At 43.0% G+C, this 19,082-nt stretch overlaps 1 protein-coding gene across 3 annotated transcripts in view; it reads right to left on the bottom strand.

The window, feature by feature from the left end:
* Window positions 1-19,082, bottom strand: part of PREX1 (phosphatidylinositol-3,4,5-trisphosphate dependent Rac exchange factor 1) — a 126,842-nt gene that overhangs the window by 63,430 nt on the left and 44,330 nt on the right. For all 3 annotated transcript variants that reach the window (XM_053992999.1, XM_053993000.1, XM_053993001.1), the window contains exons 2-3: window positions 7,044-7,115; window positions 2,632-2,754 (exon numbers count right to left, since the gene is read on the bottom strand). In XM_053992999.1, the coding sequence (XP_053848974.1) occupies window positions 2,632-2,754; window positions 7,044-7,115 (195 nt within the window). The remainder of the gene's footprint in view (window positions 1-2,631; window positions 2,755-7,043; window positions 7,116-19,082) is intronic.

Genomic DNA, 19,082 nt, shown 5'->3' with positions numbered 1-19,082 from the left:
GCAAGCTCTGCTCTACTGATCTTCAGATTCAAAGACAGTGCAACTCCTTCTATCTAAAATGATCAGAGATGCTGAACGCATTGCAAACACTAGATATCTCGAAACACTGGAGTAATTCACAAAAGAAGCAGGAACAACTATTTCCATGCCCAAGCAGATAAGGAAAAGAAATTGCATTTATGTTAGTTAGGAGAATTTGACATTCTTGTCAGATGTTCAATGGTAGATATACACGTTCAGAGTCTGTAAAATGCTTTTGGGTTTGGTTTAATTAATTTTTCCTTTCCTTGTACTACAAAAGAAAGAACTGAGAATAAATAGATGTATGTCCAAACACAAGAACAATGGTACAAAGCAAATAAAACAACAGCCACAAAGGGTATGTTGCAAAGAGCTGGAATGCAGATGTTCAGGACTTTTATCCTTCATCAGCAGCTGTTCATGTTGCTACTGGGGTGCAATACTGGGAAGCTGCAAAGAAACAAACGTTTCTGACCACCAGATACAGGAAAAGGCAGGCCTGGGTCCACAGCACAATAGAAAAAAAGGCAACAGGATTGTTGTCAACCATAAAACAGGACAGCTATAGAGTAAAACAGACACAGAAGTTTTTCCCACATCTCAGCTCACTTCTCCTCAACTCCCTGGATGCACACAAGCACCATGCTTGACACTAAAAACAGCAGCCATTAACACAGAATCATCTGTTACATTAGTGCACATAAAATGTCACTGCTCAGGTTTCTGACTGCAGCTTTGAGTGCCTGGAGTTTGGGAGGCTATATTTAGATGATGACAAAATCCTTTTGCTAAAGCTCAAGACAGTACAATAATTATACACACACCAGAGTGCTTTCCTCAAGTCTTTCCTGGCTGTACCCCACATTGTTGACCCACAAATATGAGAACTATGCTTAAAATTACTTCATGTCTGAAGTGTTTCATTTTCTCTCTGGGTGATACTCAGTCTTAGGTTCTCCCATATCCTGGTGAGGAAATTATCAGTTACATAATTACAGATGTTAGCTCAGGAATTCTGAACCTGCAGTTGCTCTAGGTTAAAGTGCAATTATGGTCAGAGATGTGACCAGATAAAAATGGCACTTTCTTACTCAGCAAATCTGCTGGATACACAGCTAGACCTTCTGTTTTGGTGGCAGAAGTAAGACTGTACTGTTCTCAGTTTGGTTGAAATAAGTCTTTAACCATTAGTTTATTCTCCAAATATGTTATTTTGGATCCATTAGTACTGCCCACAAATTAAGGCAAATGTGAAAACAGTTTTGACTAGAAAAAAGCAAATAAGATATTTGGAAAACTGCAGCATTTTATTTGGACATCTTTTTAACAAGGCATGGCATATTCTTGTTTCAAAGCAGGCTGAAACCAGCCTTGTCAACATCAAAAACCTAAACAGAAGATATAATTCTCAACAAAACAATATCCTCAATGACTTAGACAGTAAAACCAATCACTCATGCAACATTGCTCCAAAAAATGAGCGTAACACACATTTTCCTAGAACAAGATTCTAGCTATTATATCCCCAAACCTCTAGCAATATGGCAATATCAGAAACAAAGGATCAGACAATTCTCTGCCCTTCTGCTTCACACACAGTCACACCCTTTCCTGCCCTGCAAAAGCGAGCCTGCGCTCACAAGGTGCAGTCACTCCACGGTCAGTGCATGTGCCCTCTCTGACATTAGAGACACGTCCCACATGCTGCTTTTGTTTAAGGCTGTACACAGGATTTGGAATGAATTTTCAAGGATGTTCTGTACCATCTGTTACAGTCACACTGAACCACAGCTCCAGAATAAACTCTAGCACCTACCATTAGACAATGAATTTCTGATCACCCAACCAAATGGAGTAGGGCAGACAATGTCTGTCTTCCGAAGGAAAACGATTTTCCACACCGGAATATCAAAGCAAGCACATTTAATCATCTCTTAAAATACTTCAAAAAGACAATGTGCATTAATTTCTTTTTTGGAATTGCAAAATCTGCTTGCTTGCTTTAGGTGTTACTCAAGACTTGAATCCTGAACTGGAGGTCCTTGGCACAATATCGGGCCCACAACAACTACCATCCCTTGATGTATTCAAAAGAGGTGTCAGTGTGGCACTTGGGCACATGGTTTAATGGTGAACATGGTGGTGGTGTTGGGTTGACACGGGACTTGATGCTCCTAAAGGTCTTTTCCAACCTTGATGATCCCATGATTCTATAAAAGCAGCATGAACATCACATACCCCTGCCTGCAACACCAGGCAAGCACCTGCAGGAGTACTGTTTCTGAGGCACTTGAAATTGTGCTGCTTTTTTGAAACTTTTGGAACAAAAGCAGACAAATTCTCAGCAATAAAATGTGATCAGATGGGTGAGAAAAAAAAGAAAAAAATCAACAGGAAAAGGAAGAGTTTCTAAAAATACAACGTTGTTTAGCTCAGTTTGATGTGGTGTCCATTGTTCTAACCTCATTCACAAGTTTTTTCCCACCCTACCTACAACTTTCATACAAGACACACATTGTCATAGTATTGCTACAAGCCTTAGAGATTAGGGGCTGGAGAGCTTATGACAGGAAACTGTATTTTCAGATAGCATTAGGTCATTGTACTTACAAATTTTAAGAAAACATTTCCCAGTTCATGCTGAGACTGGGGTTCTGGTTGCAAACAAAATTCCAGAGCAGCCAGGAACTCCTTGTGAACACCAAGAATGTCTTCAATATTAGAAAATAAGATCTGAAATATAAGGAGAAAAACATTGCTCATTTTTAATATATGTCAGTGTTTTTTGCTAAGTAGTAATGCCAAAATACTGTGGAGCTCTACTTACCATGGAGACTTACCATGATAGGATCCAGAGCTGAGACAGGGACTTGTAAAGAATGAATTACACTGTATTTGCCCCTTTCCTAGCCCCCTATAAAAATCTTTATTGCTACTGAAGTACCTGCTGTAAATTAAGGTTATCTTTGCAGACCCCTGAGCATGACAAATGCAAGCAACCTCTTTTAAGTCTTGAGAATATTTCCTATGAGAACAGCCAGGTAAATGGAACCACAAGGCCAAACTCATTTTGCAGGAGACAGAAGCAGGGAGTAGTTTGCCTTTCCTTCCCATGCATTAGAAATCCCTTTCTGGAAGAAAGGGACTTCAAGGTAGCACACACAGGAGTGTACCTCTAAATAGGCGACAAAATCTGCCATATGGAATCCAGCCTTACACTGCCCAGAGTACAGAATAGTGTACATTTCTCACAAACCTCAAGAGCAGCATTTAGAGTCCCTTTCACTGATGTCAGTGACACCAAAAGGCACATGTAGAGGGGAAGAGGCCCCTTGTTCAACCCTGTATGAAAAGGCAATTGTGACAGTTAAATGATCCCTGCGATTAGAATATACGTGTGCTAAGGGGAATAAACTGCCAGGGTGAAAGATGTTATAAACACATTATATCTTGGTCATTTTCACACAAAATATGAAAAGAAAGTGTGAATCCACGTGTAGGAGATGGAATACTACCTAGAGAGGGGCAGAAGTCCTGACGTGAGGTGACAGCCATCAGTACCGGCAGCCACTGCAGGGAAGGCTAAATGGGCAGAGTGAATCCTGAAGTCTGCAGTGACATATGTGTTGCAGACAATGTTTCTATCACTTTGCTTTAACTATGTTACTTGCAAAGAGAAGACCTGCAGTGCAGTCAAGCAAGCTTTCACATTGGAAGAAGCCTCTCAGATCTGGCTCGGTGAGCGGGTGACCCTAAAGTATGCAGCATGACAGAGCCAGCCTTCATCTTCCTGGTATTTGCCGTGGGAAGTGATCACACCTAACATCTCCACACACTTCCTAAAATGCCTTACCGTAACACTAAACTCTTCAACTTTATGCAGTGGAATTTATTCACCAGATGTAGCACTGAGTCAGCCTGGTGGCTGGTGATGTGGAGCAATTCAGACAAACAATAATCTGTAAATTAAGTCTAATGATTAAAGTACAGACTGAAACCTCAATTCCTGGTTTAAAACCAGTTTCTCTCTGGTTTAGCATGGGTAGACAAGATCAGGAATTCAAGACCTTCCTCTCTGCAGGTAGCCAGGTTCAACTCCATACTTCCATTACTCACAAGGATGGGCAGAGTATTTATCTCAAACTTCTCCTTCAAGCTGACTGCCTGTCCAGAGCAGAGCTTGTTGTATCTTCCTTGTCTTTGCTTCCCTCTCCCTTCAGGAATTCTGACATACAGTGCTCTGCACCATCATTATTGCCCACTTGTGCCTCAGAGCTCCTTTCTAGCTCTCAAGAAGCTGAAAGATTCCGACACACTGAATTTGCACTGACTGGCTCTGCACCCACAAAAAGGCCAGGGAGCTAGGATCCTTTCATTGTTCCCTAGAAATTTCCTGTGCTAATTCAAGTGGAGCCTGCAAGCGTTCTGTCATGTGGCTGAAAGTGATGCGCTGATGCAGTAGCCCTTGCCTGCATTGCTGTGCCAGAAGTGGATTAACAAGCAAGAGGAAAACATCTGTCAGGGATGATTTTATCCTTCAGGAGCAGTCTTCAGGGGTGGTTTTTGATCCAAGGAATACGTGTGCAATCTAATTCTGAGGTGATCAGTAAAACTCTGCTTGCAGCAGAATTTGCAGGTAAGAATCACTTGAATCACTTAAAAATCAAGGCAGCAGACAGACCTTGACTGCACATGCTCCTGTACCAAATCCAGTTACCAGCCTTGTGCACACCCTCAAGTTGTACTGCCCTCAAACTGCTTTATTAGTGAAGTGACAGCAGTGCCTGCTGTGAGCATTACATAAGAGTATCACATCAGGAGAGTTATTCCCACATGAGGCAGTGAATAAATTCAAACCAATTTTTTATGACGTTGCTGCAGCTGTTAGTCACTGGTGCACTTGTAAAATCTGGGCCTGGCACAGGACTCAATGTGGCCTTTCTAGAGAGGGCTACAGTGGCTAAAGATTACCAAAATCTCTGGTACTTAGCACCAGCTGTAGGAGAAATCTGCAAAATAATACTGGAGGCAATAACCCAACTAATCTTAAAAACCACTTTCTCCTTTTGCTCAGAGGTGAGTGACTGCCTGAATGGCCCATATTTTCCTCTAGGCATTTCTGCGTGTGAAGAAAGAGAATAAAGATGGGCTTCTCCTTACATAAGCTGCCAAACCACTTTTATAGTCTCTTCTACTGCTGGCCATCTCACAGCCCTCTGGTGACTCAAGACACATAATATCAGCAGGCAGATTATCAGAAGACCCAACACCACCTTGCTTTTCCTGGCTCTACCAGCTAGGTGGGAGAAAGGAGTGGGAAATAAAAAACAAGTATCTTTCACCTGCAGGAAAGACAAATTATTTGGTATAGCAGGAGATGGGGGGTGGAAGAAGGAGACAATATTAACTCTGGAAATTATGGACACATGAAAACTGTGCCTTGCAATTCTGTTTCACCAGAAATAGGCATAAGCCTTTTATTACTGAAGGGAAGTTCTCTTATTGAAAGCTGGGTATTGTAGTAACAGCAATAAATGAGGTTTCACAGTGGTCTCAAAAAGATCCCCCAGACATTTCAAGAATGACACAAAAATAAAGTGGTACTTCCCCAGAGGAGTATGAAGAAACTTCAAGTACAAATTCTGCTGTACAGGATTTGTAGGCACTGCATCTGATTATGTGGGAGTCATAATTAATATTCATTTTGATGACATGAATAATGATAGAATAATAATTTTCATCAACATCAACAAATAGTTGTGTAAGTTTATTTTCATGCAGAGCTTAGTTTTTGCACACTTCTATGTACACAAAATCTACTGTCACTAATCACTTGTCTTTTTTCTTCAGCCACCCCTGAACTTACTTCAGATGCTGGACAGTGAGTTTTTGGAGAGCGGGGATTTCGGATTTCCAGATTTGAAGACAGCAAGAAGCTGAGCTCCACAAAGCTGCCAGCAGTCTTGTTCCCAGCCCATTCTGATGCCAGCCAGGCAATACCACACACCTCGCTGGCCTGAAGAACTGACAGCGAAGGTGGGGCTGGAACCCTGCTCACCTGGTACATGCAGGGAGCCTGGCACAGAAAACAGAGGAGCCAGCCGGGAAGCACACGCCAGCTGCAGCAGCACTGCAGGTGTGACACACCTCCTGCGGCTGCCCTGCTCCCACGGGGCCACAGGGCAAAGCTGCTGCTGATTCAGGAGCTCCAGAACCAAACACAAGTGCAGTCAAGCACCATCCAGTGGGAAACAAACTGCGCTCTGTCCTACTCACCAGTGGGTTTCACTTGCGTTTGTGTATGAAGAGGGCTTTGGTTTCATGTGCACATGTGTACAAGGCAAATTTTTTAGCCAAATAACTACAAGAAAGTGTTTTGTGTATTTAGGAAATTAATGAACAACATGCACCCCTGTGACCACAGGCACTAAAGAAGCCTGTACCTCATGGTTCTCTATGTCCTTTAACTATTGCCAGTGCAAAATTCATTCAGGAACCTCCTCATGCAAGGGTCTCACAATATGTAGACCTCCAACAAAAACCCAAATTCCTTTCCACAAGAACATAAAGGAAAATTCTTACCTCCTTCTCATAAGCCCTATCAAATTTCTATTAGTAGAAAACAGCAGATGCAAATTGGCTAAATGAATGCTGTCAAACAAAACAGACAAGGGCTGTGGATTCCCTGCCTTTCCTCTCAAAGACATTGAAATGGTCCCTCAGTACTCTACTCAGCATTTCACAAATCTTGCCAGAAGTTAGTATTTCTGACAACACTACGCTGTTGTCAAATTTTACTAAAATTAGCCGGTGAGATGAAAAATTACTGGAACATGACAGCTATAAGAATGGGTCAACAGATTGACAGATAAACTGTCAACATGAGCTCCTTTCCTTAGGGAATCAGCTTAATAATAAGCATCAATATGACAAGAGGATATTTGATATTCATATCCCTGAACCTAGCCTTTCATTGCATATCACTTCCCCTACCAAGAAAACAAGGAAGACAGAAGAAATACCTTAACATTCTCCTCTGTTATGTACTTCTCAGCTTTGTCCACTGCATTCTGTCGGATCCGGTGAAGAAATGCCTGCACAGATAAAAGAAGATTTATGTTCTAATTGTTTGATAAGAGTTTGATTTCACTATTTTATTTCCTCTAGGTTCCCATGAACATAGTGTGGCTGATTACCTCTAAGACTGAAAGAGTGTAAACATTTAGGAACTCCCCACCACAGCTGCATGCAGGCTGCATGCAGGCACTACCAAAGACATTTCCTACAAGCTGTTGCGCTTTAGCTGTTGGACAATAAATGTCTTCCCTTTATTGAAGCTTTTAGCTTTAATTATCTGTTACTAGTAGTAGAACTACAGCAGGGTCCACTGGCTCCTCTGAAGGTGTCCTGTGTCTCTAGGATGCAGCTGTTCCGCCCCGGGGCAGCGTGCTTGGCCCGCAGCAAGATATGTGTCAGCAAGAGACTGCAGTAACAAGGAAGGGACAGTCACACTGCTGGAGCTGGGGCTAGGGACAAGTTCAACAGGCTCAATATGTGGGGAAGGGAAATGGAAATCACCAGACAGTGCCTGTGATATACTGTCCTGTTCACTTTATTTCAGTTGGTCAAGACGAAGCAATGCTAGAACTTTTCACTTAGGTTGGGTTTCCCCTTCTCTCAGCTCTGCACAACTCTGGCTTTAACAGCCAAATCAATAAAAAGCTCCAGGCCAGATACAAATGGACAGTGATCTGAGTATCAGCCTGAAAAGCATAACTCTGGCTACTAGAAGTTGAGAGGACCTACTTGCATTTGCACTGAACACACCCACAAACCTATTTGATTCAGTGGGAAGGGTTTAGAAAAGAACACTGCACGGGATTTGCATCTCAAAACTCCACTGGTTTAGCAACTACCGGCTAAAAGGCACTTCTGAACTGAGAGCAGAGAATTTTATATCCACAGGCATCAGCAGAGATGGAAATACCTGCAGGAGAGACTGAAGGGCAGCCAGAGAGGACAGAATCTGCTACAATAAACTACATAACCTCTGCAAAGAAGGGAAGAGAGCTTTTCTCTCTGGACTTGTCAATGGCTTCTAACTTGCCTCCCACACAAAAGAGTGGGCCCTGGGGAGTGCAGTGAACAAGGATGAAAGAACTTCTCTTACCCACCTGAGAGAGTGAGGGGAAGTTGCTCATGTCTTTATTTAGGGCACAAAGCAGCTTTGTTACAGCTTGATAATAAAAAGCCTTTAAAAGCTGAACTATTCCTGAGCAAGATCCATGTCAGCTGGTGCATACTGCTCTTTTGCTTTTTCCCTTTTGCCTGCTGGGATCAGCAGCAGGTTACAACCTGGTAAGAAGCAATGTCACTGAACCAAACTTACAGCTTATGGAATGCCTTCATCTCTGGTGTTTTGCTTGGCAGTGAACATGTTCCTCTGACTGACTTTCAGCTCTAAAAGGGGCACATCTCTGTTCCAGCTTAGGCATGGCTCTCTGTCATTCATCAGCCATTCACACTTTACAGGGCAGGTACCAGTAAAAACGACATTAATTAATGAGGCACAGAGACCCTACATTTGTTTTTAGCCCTGGATTTTCAACCCGCTTTTGAACAAATTTCAGGGACCATAACCACATTGCTCCTCTAGTATTGCTAAATAGGAAGAAGATCTTGGCTAGATTCCAGCTAGATATGGAGAACTTGGAGGAGTTTGTGGGGACTAGGAAGTCTGAAGAATAGATTCCTGCATCAAAGGAACAGGACATGTGTGCCAGTGGCAGAAGGGTTATTTTGTAAGGACCAGCCAGTCGACCCTGCCAATAATCTGGGCAGGAACTGTAGCACTCAGCAGCAGTCAGGGAACTGCCTGAGATGAAGTGGTCAGCACGATGACTGATGACAGGAGGAATAGCTGCTGCACTCCCACTGCAGCACTGGGTGTGAAAGCTGAGCATTAGTAACCAGGCACCAGAGTCATACAAGGTAGCACATTATTCTAGAGACACTCTGGCTAATGGCAAGTCGGGCAGTGACTTCCCTTGCTTTAATCACAAACATGTTTGGAGAAAACAAACCCAATTGAAATGATCAATTAATCTACATAATTAGCAGCTCCACTGGTGACTAATAGTTACCTGCATGTCAGTCCCAGTATGAAGGGTCTAATAATAGAGAGCTGTATACAGAAGTGCAAATCACATTAGCTGTTACAGGCCACTCAATAAAAAAGTAGAGACTGTTAATCTAAAAAACAACTTTTCTGTGATGCTTATCTGAAAAGACCACATGATGTGAGCACATAAAAAGGGAGAAAAGAAGAGAGGAAAATCAAACGAAAAATAAAAAAGGCATAGAAGCAGAAAGAGGAAGAAGGATGAAAGACCTAGAAGGGAAACAGACAGTCAACTTTGTAGATAGTCTTTCAAATCTCCTACAGCCTCTGATCTACCTTGATGTGCATGGACAGCAGTCTCTCCAGTAATAATAAAACAAGACAGTTACAAGAGATTTTGGTCTTAAAAATTTAATAGTCTACTTTCCAAAATGCAATTCCCCTCAGATTAACAAAACTTAGTGGAGAACAAATTTGTTCTCCATTTTTCAATACCTACTGAGGTGAAAGAAGAATCTTTTGCAACACAATCATTCAAATAAAAAGTATGAAAACCACAAGCTATTAAACAGGAGCTCATAGAGATAATGCTGCGTGTCCTGTTCACATGGCAACACCACTTTCTTCCAAACCACTTCCTGCTTGGAAAACGCAACCCTTTTCCCAGAGATGCTATTCTGACATTCAGGTCAGCACTTCCAAAACTTCTCCAGTGATTTCTTTATGCTACTTGTTTTATTAGGGTCTAAGCTCATCTGCACTAGCCCTCTAATCACCTGGTGACACAGACTCGAAGATCTATTACACAAGCAGTGTGCAACTCTTTTGGGGGTAGGGCGTGCTATGATCTTTCATGAGACCTATTGACTTAGCTGGAAAATCAGAGTTATTTCAACCAGAACATCACAAAAGTGATGCTAAAAGAGAGAAGGTGGTGGTGGATGAATATTAAAAAATTTGCCGTGCCTATATCTTATTTACATTCCAAAATATTTTGTTATAGAAGAGGAAGTAGTTGAAAAGGTAAAAGCTTTTCTGGTCACCTAAAGTTACTGAGACAAATTCTCTCTGGCTGCTCCAACCTCTTCACACTCTACACAACTCATATGTAAAATCAAGGGGTCTGGTCCTTGGCATTTTTCACAAAGAGCTTTCAGGGATCCCACAGTATTTTCATCTGCAACACCTTCAATCTCTGCAGCAACTAGCCTCCAAGGAGATGTGGAAGCATGGAGGTCAGCTTTCTTAGGAGATCTTGGAAGTATGACCTAGGGACTCTGAAAATCATTCCTAGGACACTGCAAGATGATCACAATCACCCCTCCATTGCAATCAAGAGCAGAAATCTCTCCTGTGGCATACTGTTGGTTTCCTCTTCTCTGAAACTATCGGGCATTACTGAAACAACAACCAACTGCAGATCACTGAGACTGTTGAAGAGCTGAAACTCTTCAACAAAAGTAGGCTCTGCTTCCTTCTATCTTCTTCTTGTACCCTGGTCAGGACTTACAAGGATAACGATTTCACAAAAAGCAGAATAAGAAGATGGCTGACAGCATGACATCTTTGCTCCTTATCCCCCCACATGGCATTGCTCCCCTGCCACTCCGAGTGCCCCGCTGTGCTCACACTGCACCAGGTCTGAGCAACCCAGGCTGTTTGCTTGGGCAGCAGAGGAAGAGAGAAGCACTGGAAGAGCCCATGGATCCAGAACAAGAACAGGTCACGGCACAAGGCAGGAAAAAAAAGGGAAATCAGGCTGATTAATCTTCATTCTCCTGATAAAGATTGCAACGGCCCCATCTTCCATTTTAATGTGCTCAGTATTAGGAAAACAGACCAGAGAAGACTTGTTTTGGTTTAAAATTCTGCTGTGGTAACATAGTGTTTATTTGTGCACTGTAACTTGTTGTCCCAGAGGTCTGCTATTCCCAAACTCAGCAGGCCCAGCTGATGCTCCTCATGTAACGCATAAGCAAGATTTATAGTTTGTCTTACAGCACAAAGCCTTGCAGGATTCAAGCAAATCTATGACAAATTAGAATGAGCAGAGTGAAATGTTTCCTTTCTGCTTCACATCATGTTGGACAAGTTCCTACCAATACAGACTAATAGAAACATATTACAAATCTAGAATGAAATTTAAGTATAAAAGTTCATTTCATTAAATAAGTACTTTTTAATGGCCCCTTTTGTATGAAAGTGTTTTGTTCTTCTATTCACGGTCCTCATAATCCACTGTTTCAATGAAATCTCATTGTTTTGAGTGTCTTTGCAGCACCTCTAAACCACAAAAGTACAGAGTATATTTTAAGGAAAGAATCTGCTAATTATTGTTGTCACATGAAACAGTTGCACACATGAAACACATGAAGCAACTGGGATAACTCTTAATTGCTTTTCATATGGGCCTTGTTGAACTCAGCTTGTAGCCTTAACCAGGGAAAATTAGTATTTTCCATCTTCTATGTAGCAGAAGTAACACGAGCCAAACACTAGGGATGAGGCAGTGACAGTTTGCTCATGCCCCTTCTCAAAATTCATGTTCAAGGCAGATACTTCCTCAAACATTCAGAAATAGCAAGAGACCTCTTACTAAACAGCAAGGCAGGCAAAGTGTGCCTGCCCCTGAGGGAAACGAAAAGGAGAACAGAAACAGACAGGGTGAGGCAACTGGTCCCCGTGTTGCTGGAGAAGCAACAACTTAAAGCACAGTCCTGTAAAACCTGTTTCCTAAACAGCTGACTGGAATGTCACATTGCACTTAAGAGACAAGCGAGACAATTTCATTAAACTCATCAGTGATCAGGACTGATTCAGAACAAGGGTCCAGGGATCTAAATGAGCCTAGAATTTTCAGGGTTAATATTAATAAATTGCTTTACACTTTTGCCATCAATTGTTTAAAGCTTCTTGCAAGTGCAGATGCCTTGTTTCCAAGAAAATGTGTTCAAAGTGACAAATTAAGAGGTGACATGAACAATAAATTCCAACATTTGACCATCACTAGCATCTTCACCTTGCAACTACAGAACAGGGGTCATACATATGAACAAGAACTTGCACGAGTAATTTTAATTTCTCTTTTTTTAATCACTTGAATTAGTGCTGCCACTAAATTTGGCTATTAGAAGTCTTTGCCTCCATACCAAAAAACCCTATTTCTTTAGCAAAGCAGCTCAAAGGTCCTGTGGGAACCTTTCAGCTTTACTGAAATAGTCTGACAAATTAAAATGAGTGTTTGCTGAAGTTCATGTTTTAAGAGCAGATGCATCCTTGCTCATATTACTCAATTGTTAGCTTTGAACCTTGTAATTTTGATCATGTTATTTTGCTTTCTATCAGATATGCAGTTCATAAGCTAAAGCTCTACACAAATGACAGGAAACAAATATCCTGCATCCCCATCCCACATGTCAAATGCAGTTCTCATCTGAGTTGACCTGAGGTCTGAAAGACAATGCAATAAATAATCTCAAAGTAACGTAACATTGACTGCACAGGGCTATTCAAATCTCTCAGCATTTCCCTTCAAGGGTGTTGTAGGGCTTCATAGCCTTGAGTTGCCACCCAGCTGAGAATGCAGAGCTCACTGGGGTGAACCTGCTTCAGTTCTGCTGCTCCTGCCACGGCCTGCAGTGCTGTGCATGCCAGTATACAACGTAGAATACTAGGCCTGACTCAGGTTTTTCAGTTGTGAAATTAACTTAGAATATTGGAAATCAGAAGCAACTCCTTTGACATTACTAGCATTATACATGTAAAATGGAGCAATACTGAAGCAACTGTACTACTTTTAAAGAGCCTATTACTATAACTCTCACTGGCAATCTGGTATTCCCTGGTTGCTCAGTTACTGGCTACTATATAATATTTCTATAAAAACACATTTTAAATTATCAATGTCTGGAGAAGATGGAAGAACTTAAGCATCAGATGAGTGCATTATACTAAAATTCTCCTAAACAATAGAGCTACAGCTGTGAGAGAGAGCAACTCTGCAAAAACATTGTAGCTGTAGCTGAGCTCTACAGGCAAATTAATTCATCAGCAAACACCTGAACAGGGACTTGCCTGATAGACAGAGGTGTTTAGTAAGAGGAAATAGCACCAGAAATATCTTTTATTGCCCTAATTTCAGGCTTCCTGCGTATCAAACTGGCTTTAAAGCCTCAGAGCTTACTGGTACTTTTTTTTTTTTTTAATCTATCCCCTGAAGAGGAACTAAATTATTAGCTAACTAAGATGATTAATAAAAAGCAAACACTCTCTGCAAACAGCTCAGTCAGTCTGAGCTGTAGAAGCTGCACAATCATTTTACACACACAAATGCACAAGAGTTACAGGAGGCACCATCTCTTCCCACAGCAGACTGCATGAACATTTGCAAAATAAGCAGATTCCATTTCAGGTGAAACTGGAAAGACCCTCAGAAAAGAAATGCAGCTTCAGTTGCAAAATTCAGATATATCACAAAGGAGAGATCCTTTGACCTGAAGCATACTTTTGATGGGTATTTTTTGTAACTGTATAGATACATAAGCAATAAATACATGTACCCATATTACAAAACCACCACTCATACTGGCAATTCAATAAACATTAACTAAGCATTGATCATGGCAATTTGAAACTTCTTCCCCACTTCTTAGTCTGTCATATGGTGAGTGCTGATAAATACTAAATGAAATATAAAGGAGCATTCAGAAATTCTGCTATTTTAAATTAATTAATAAGTGCATGTATGAATAAAATGTTTGAATAAATAAACTTGATTATTTCTTTAAATACTAGATAAGAGAAACAGCTACTGCCAATATGAAGTACATGCCTGAAATAATTCCTGATAGAATTCCAAAACTCTGATTTGTCCTTAGCCAATCCTGAACTTTAAGGTTCCTGCAGTTATGATCACACTTGGCTGATTTATCTTACATCTATCCTGGCGTTGGTACACTGTCTATAATATCAATCACAAAATACTGGCATTGCACAGCACTGGGACTTTCAGCTGTGCTTTAAGGACTCAGACATTCCAACTGCTTTCTTCTCACTTTGAATTTCTTGACATAGGTCCAGCACAATATGGCTTCTGTCAACAAATCTCTGGGGCTTAAGTGAGGATTCACCTCATCTACTCACACCCCCTGAAAGCTGAAGCCGTCCTAGAGTTAGTGATCCAGGTTCCCACTACAACAAAGCAATGGGCAGGCAACTTAGAGGATGAGTCACTGCCTTAGGAGGATGTTTAAGAAGAAAGGCTGAATTACCATCTGGAAAGGTTTTCTCTTTCTGTCAAGAGTGAGCCTGGGTGACAAATTTAGCTCAGACCACAGTCCTCTGCTGTACCCCTCTCATTGCATCGGCAAATACAAATTCCAGGGCAGTGGGTGTCACTGAATCGTCTCCAGAAGTGAACCGGGACTGTCTCAGTCACTCATGGACGCTTAGGGACATGGAGGCACTGCAAGTTGAGACATGCAAAATTCACATGCACGGACATTCTCAGCACGGTGGTATTCCGGGACTAATCACAAGTGAGCTGATCTAGCAGCACTTCCCAGAAAAAGTATTTTACAAAGAAAGCTCTAAAAAGATCCCGGACCATTATCTGCACTTCCAGCGTACTGCTGTTTATACTGGAATTCTGCAACAAAAAAGCCAGTCAAACCAAATTCATGCTTTGACTGATGGAGGGAGGTGGAACTGAAGGGAAGTCATAGAGAAATACGTTGCAGGGTTTCTCACTCCAAAGAGAGATCCCTTTCTTAAGGAGGAGCAGTTTTCATTTAAATTACAAAAACCTTTTGTGAAGTGAAAGACAGGCTGGTGCTGCAGAAGGGCCATTGTCTCTCCTCTATCATTGCCCTGACCTCTGCTAGACCCTCCTCCCCCAGTCACTAATATTTGCATTCTCAGACAGGTCAGAAGATCCAAATTCACTTCAGGGCCCCAAAAGCTGTATTTCTCACCTCTGAAATCCTTCAGGACTCATTGCTATTAATTTCTGCGTATCTCCCATATCCTGACTTCTCTTGACTCTTCTTTATGCTCCTGTACAACATTATAACACTTTGAATAATCTCATTATTGTAGACTAAAACCCCCCCAAACCCCTCTTCTTCTTTGCTTAAGCATGCCCTTTTGTGAATATCTATCCTTGGAAGATTCCAGCCCATTCAAATATCAATAGAAAATGTATTTGTTTGGATTTTCAAAAGAATTTAAGAAAGCTACATGCGTAATTCTCTCAAGCCTTTGGAATATTCTCCCTTTTACTGGCCTCTTCACGTCGTTTTCCCTGTTCTACAATCATGAGGTGATTTTCATCATCTTACTGTACCATGGCACTCTTCAAAATGCTTTCAGGACAAAGTTTGGTTGAACAGTGTGATTTACTTCATTCCACTTTTATGTAGAGAAATAAATCCGGACAAGTCTGTGTCTACTCAGTCTTTATGGTACTTTAACAAAAGTTTGTTTCAGAAGTAAAGGCTCAGTAAACAATACATGCATTTGTCAGGATTCAACTCTTATTACTTACATTCACCGTGTTCATAGTGAAGAGATGCCTGCAGATTGCAACCAGTTCTACATTAGAGGCTCCAACTACTAAGGTCCTATCAGTACCAGGGGATGTTTAATCAGGTTTCAGGCTCTACACAGCTACTTTTTCAGGAGGGAGGTAGAAGCATCAGAGACTAGAAACATCAAGTGGTATCCAAACAAAGTAAAATCAAGATGATGAATGAAACCGCAGCTAAAGTTAGAATTTCTTCAAATAATATTTCAAGATAACAATCTAAGCTGAAGAACTTTGCTATCAGAAAGATTATTCTCTTTCTCTTCTACTCTTTCTCTTTCCAGTGATGGAAATACACTTAATACACTAAATATTAAACAGACAACACAGAGGAAAACTTTAAAATTAAATCTAGTTCCCTGAAGTCCATGGAATACTCTTCATTAGTTGCAACACAGCCTAGGACTTCACCTAACTGAAGCAGACCAGTTCGGGTGACTGCCATCAGTTCACTGACACTTGCTCTGAATTACCTGTGAATCTAAACTGGGCCCACATGATCTCGGGTGACCCACAAACTTCATCTACATTGCAAACATGTAACAAAATCCCAGGATCTTATTTCCCAGGAACACTGTCTGTGCCCTGATGATACGTACTTAAGATTGTCTCTCATAAGCCATTTTAGCATCAGACTTTGGATCTAAACATTGAGATTGCTTCCAGGGGTTCCCTCTCCAGGGCAGGTCTATCGGCGGGGCTGGGCAGCAGCAGCCCGGCTCCCGAGCACGGCCGGGAGAGGCTCCCTGCGAGGGGCCCGGGTGTTCCCTGCGGCCCCGAGCAGATGGCGAAGCACCTGTTTGGTGAGGTAGGTGTTGATAAGGTCCCAGGTCGACAGGCGCTCTCAGGAGCAGAGCTTCGCTCACGGTGGGAGAAGGCAACAGGAGAGGGAGCCTCGCAGCGGTGGCGAATTCCCCCCACAGTGACCAGGGCTCTCTCCCCTCATTCCCCCCACAGTGACCAGGGCTGTCTCCCCTCATTCCCCCACAGTGACCGAGGCTCTCTCCCCTCATTCCCCCACAGTGACCGAGGCTCTCTCCCCTCCTTCCCCCACAGTGACCGAGGCTCTCTCCCCTCCTTCCCCCCAGTGACCAGGGCTGTCTCCCCTCATTCCCCCCACAGTGACCAAGGCTCTCTCCCCTCCTTCCCCCCACAGTGACCAGGGCTGTCTCCCCTCATTCCTTCACAGTGACCGAGGCTCTCTCCCCTCATTCCCCCACAGTGACCGAGGCTCTCTCCCCTCCTTCCCCCACAGTGACCGAGGCTCTCTCCCCTCCTTCCCCCCAGTGACCAGGGCTGTCTCCCCTCATTCCCCCCACAGTGACCAAGGCTCTCTCCCCTCCTTCCCCCCACAGTGACCAGGGCTGTCTCCCCTCCTTCCCCCACAGTGACCGAGGCTCTCTCCCCTCATTCCCCCACAGTGACCGAGGCTCTCTCCCCTCATTCCCCCCACAGTGACCACGGCTCTCTCCCCTCCTTCCCCCCAGTGACCAGGGCTGTCTCCCCTCATTCCCCCCACAGTGACCAAGGCTCTCTCCCCTCCTTCCCCCCACAGTGACCAGGGCTGTCTCCCCTCATTCCTTCACAGTGACCGAGGCTCTCTCCCCTCATTCCCCCCACAGTGACCAGGGCTGTTTCCCCTCATTCCCCCAGAGTGACCAGGGCTCTCTCCCCTCATTCCCCTACAGTGACCAGGGCTGTCTCCCCTCCTTCTCCCCTCCGGTGCCGGGAGAGGAGGAGAGCCAGGAGCTGCGCCCAGCCCGAACCTCCCGGTGTCTCTCGCCCCGGGAGAAACCCCCCAGCTAAGAGAGCAGCCAGCCCCAGCCCTCCCCTGAACCTCGGCCACTGCTTTTGTCTCTCTCAAGTACTGGTCGTTATTGTCTCTCAACAACAGATGGGAGAAAATTCCCTGAGAGAATGAAAACAAAAGGAGCAATCCTAACCTCCAACACAGTGCATTTACACTTCCTACCACAGGAAAGAAAGGAACGCAGCTTTTGAGTCGCCAATTTCTTAGCATGTGCTTCGCCCTCACCCGGTGGCTTGCACGCACAGACGAGTTGCACACACAGCTGCACATGCAAAACCTGCCTTCATGTATTTGCAATTATTTACACAAAAAAAACCAAACCAAACCAAAACAAAACAAAACAAAACAAAACAAAACAACACCGAAGAGCATCTTTCACATTTTGGTTTAAAAAAAAAAAATTAGACAAATGAACCTCACAAGTACACTTTTATTACTACCCCAGAGCAGGAACAGACAATTTGGCTGAAGGTCCAGCAGCTGATCTGAGCTGGTTTTCCTAACCAATCTGCACTATTCTGAAGTGTGGACCACCTGGGTGCTCATGGGAATGGCTCAGTTTCCCCACCAGATTGCCTATATTGCAACACAGTGGAAAGCACAGACTGCTTGGGAAAAAATCAGGCAGGAGCAAATCCTTAATTAATTATGAAATATAATGCCAACATTTTAACAAAATCAGAAATCTCCCTGAAAGCAATGTCATTCATGGCCCTTGTTTTTTTTTTTTTTTTTTTTTTCCTTCTCTTTCAGAAACACCACTACAGACCTAAAGGCCACTGCAGAGTGGTCTAGAACCAACCTCTGGTCACAGGGTACCTGAGAAACATCCTCAGAAAGCTTACTCAACTTATTGGGTCAGGGTTCCTGCCCAGCTTTACATACCTAGAACATTTAGGCTACTCAAAACCACACCCATTCAGGTTCGGGGTACCCAGGCAGACCTAAACTCTTCATCACACCCAAAACTCAATGGTAACCAGTCACACTTCCTCTTGGACAAATGGAAAATATGCCATTTTGTCAGTTCTAAGAGCTAGATGAGTCTAAAAACACCGCCTGTCCCACTGCCTCAAGTCAGCCAGAGCCGGATTTCATAGTTCCCCTTCAAACACATTTATTTTCTTGTAACAGACTGAAGAAAACCTCTTTCTCATGGTGAGATTCCTTCTCTGCACACATGTTCTTGCAGAACACAATCATATCACACACAGTCTTAAACTCCAGCTTCCTGTGAAAAAGAGTGAAGAATGAGGCCATTATATTTTAAACATAAAGGGGAAGTTGAGCTAGTGAAGCTTGCTGCAGCCCCTGAACTGAAGGGTTCCAGCAGGCAACTGCCCTCTCAGCCTTCCCATGGCCTTGCACTGGCCTGGAGAGTCTGCGAGGCCGTGCTGGTGTCGCTGGTGCCAGGTCTGGTGTTCTGGCTTGTGGCAGCTGTGCTTCTAATCCTCATCTATGCATATCGAGAGCAAAGCTGAAAACGTAGCTTTTGTATATACACTTGCTCTTTCTTTATAGAGGCGCAAATAGATGGGAAACCTTAA

Source organism: Vidua macroura, chromosome 17 (assembly GCF_024509145.1).
Source record: "Vidua macroura isolate BioBank_ID:100142 chromosome 17, ASM2450914v1, whole genome shotgun sequence".
Lineage (NCBI taxonomy): Eukaryota > Metazoa > Chordata > Aves > Passeriformes > Viduidae > Vidua > Vidua macroura.
This window is presented reverse-complemented; position numbering and strand designations above follow the sequence as displayed.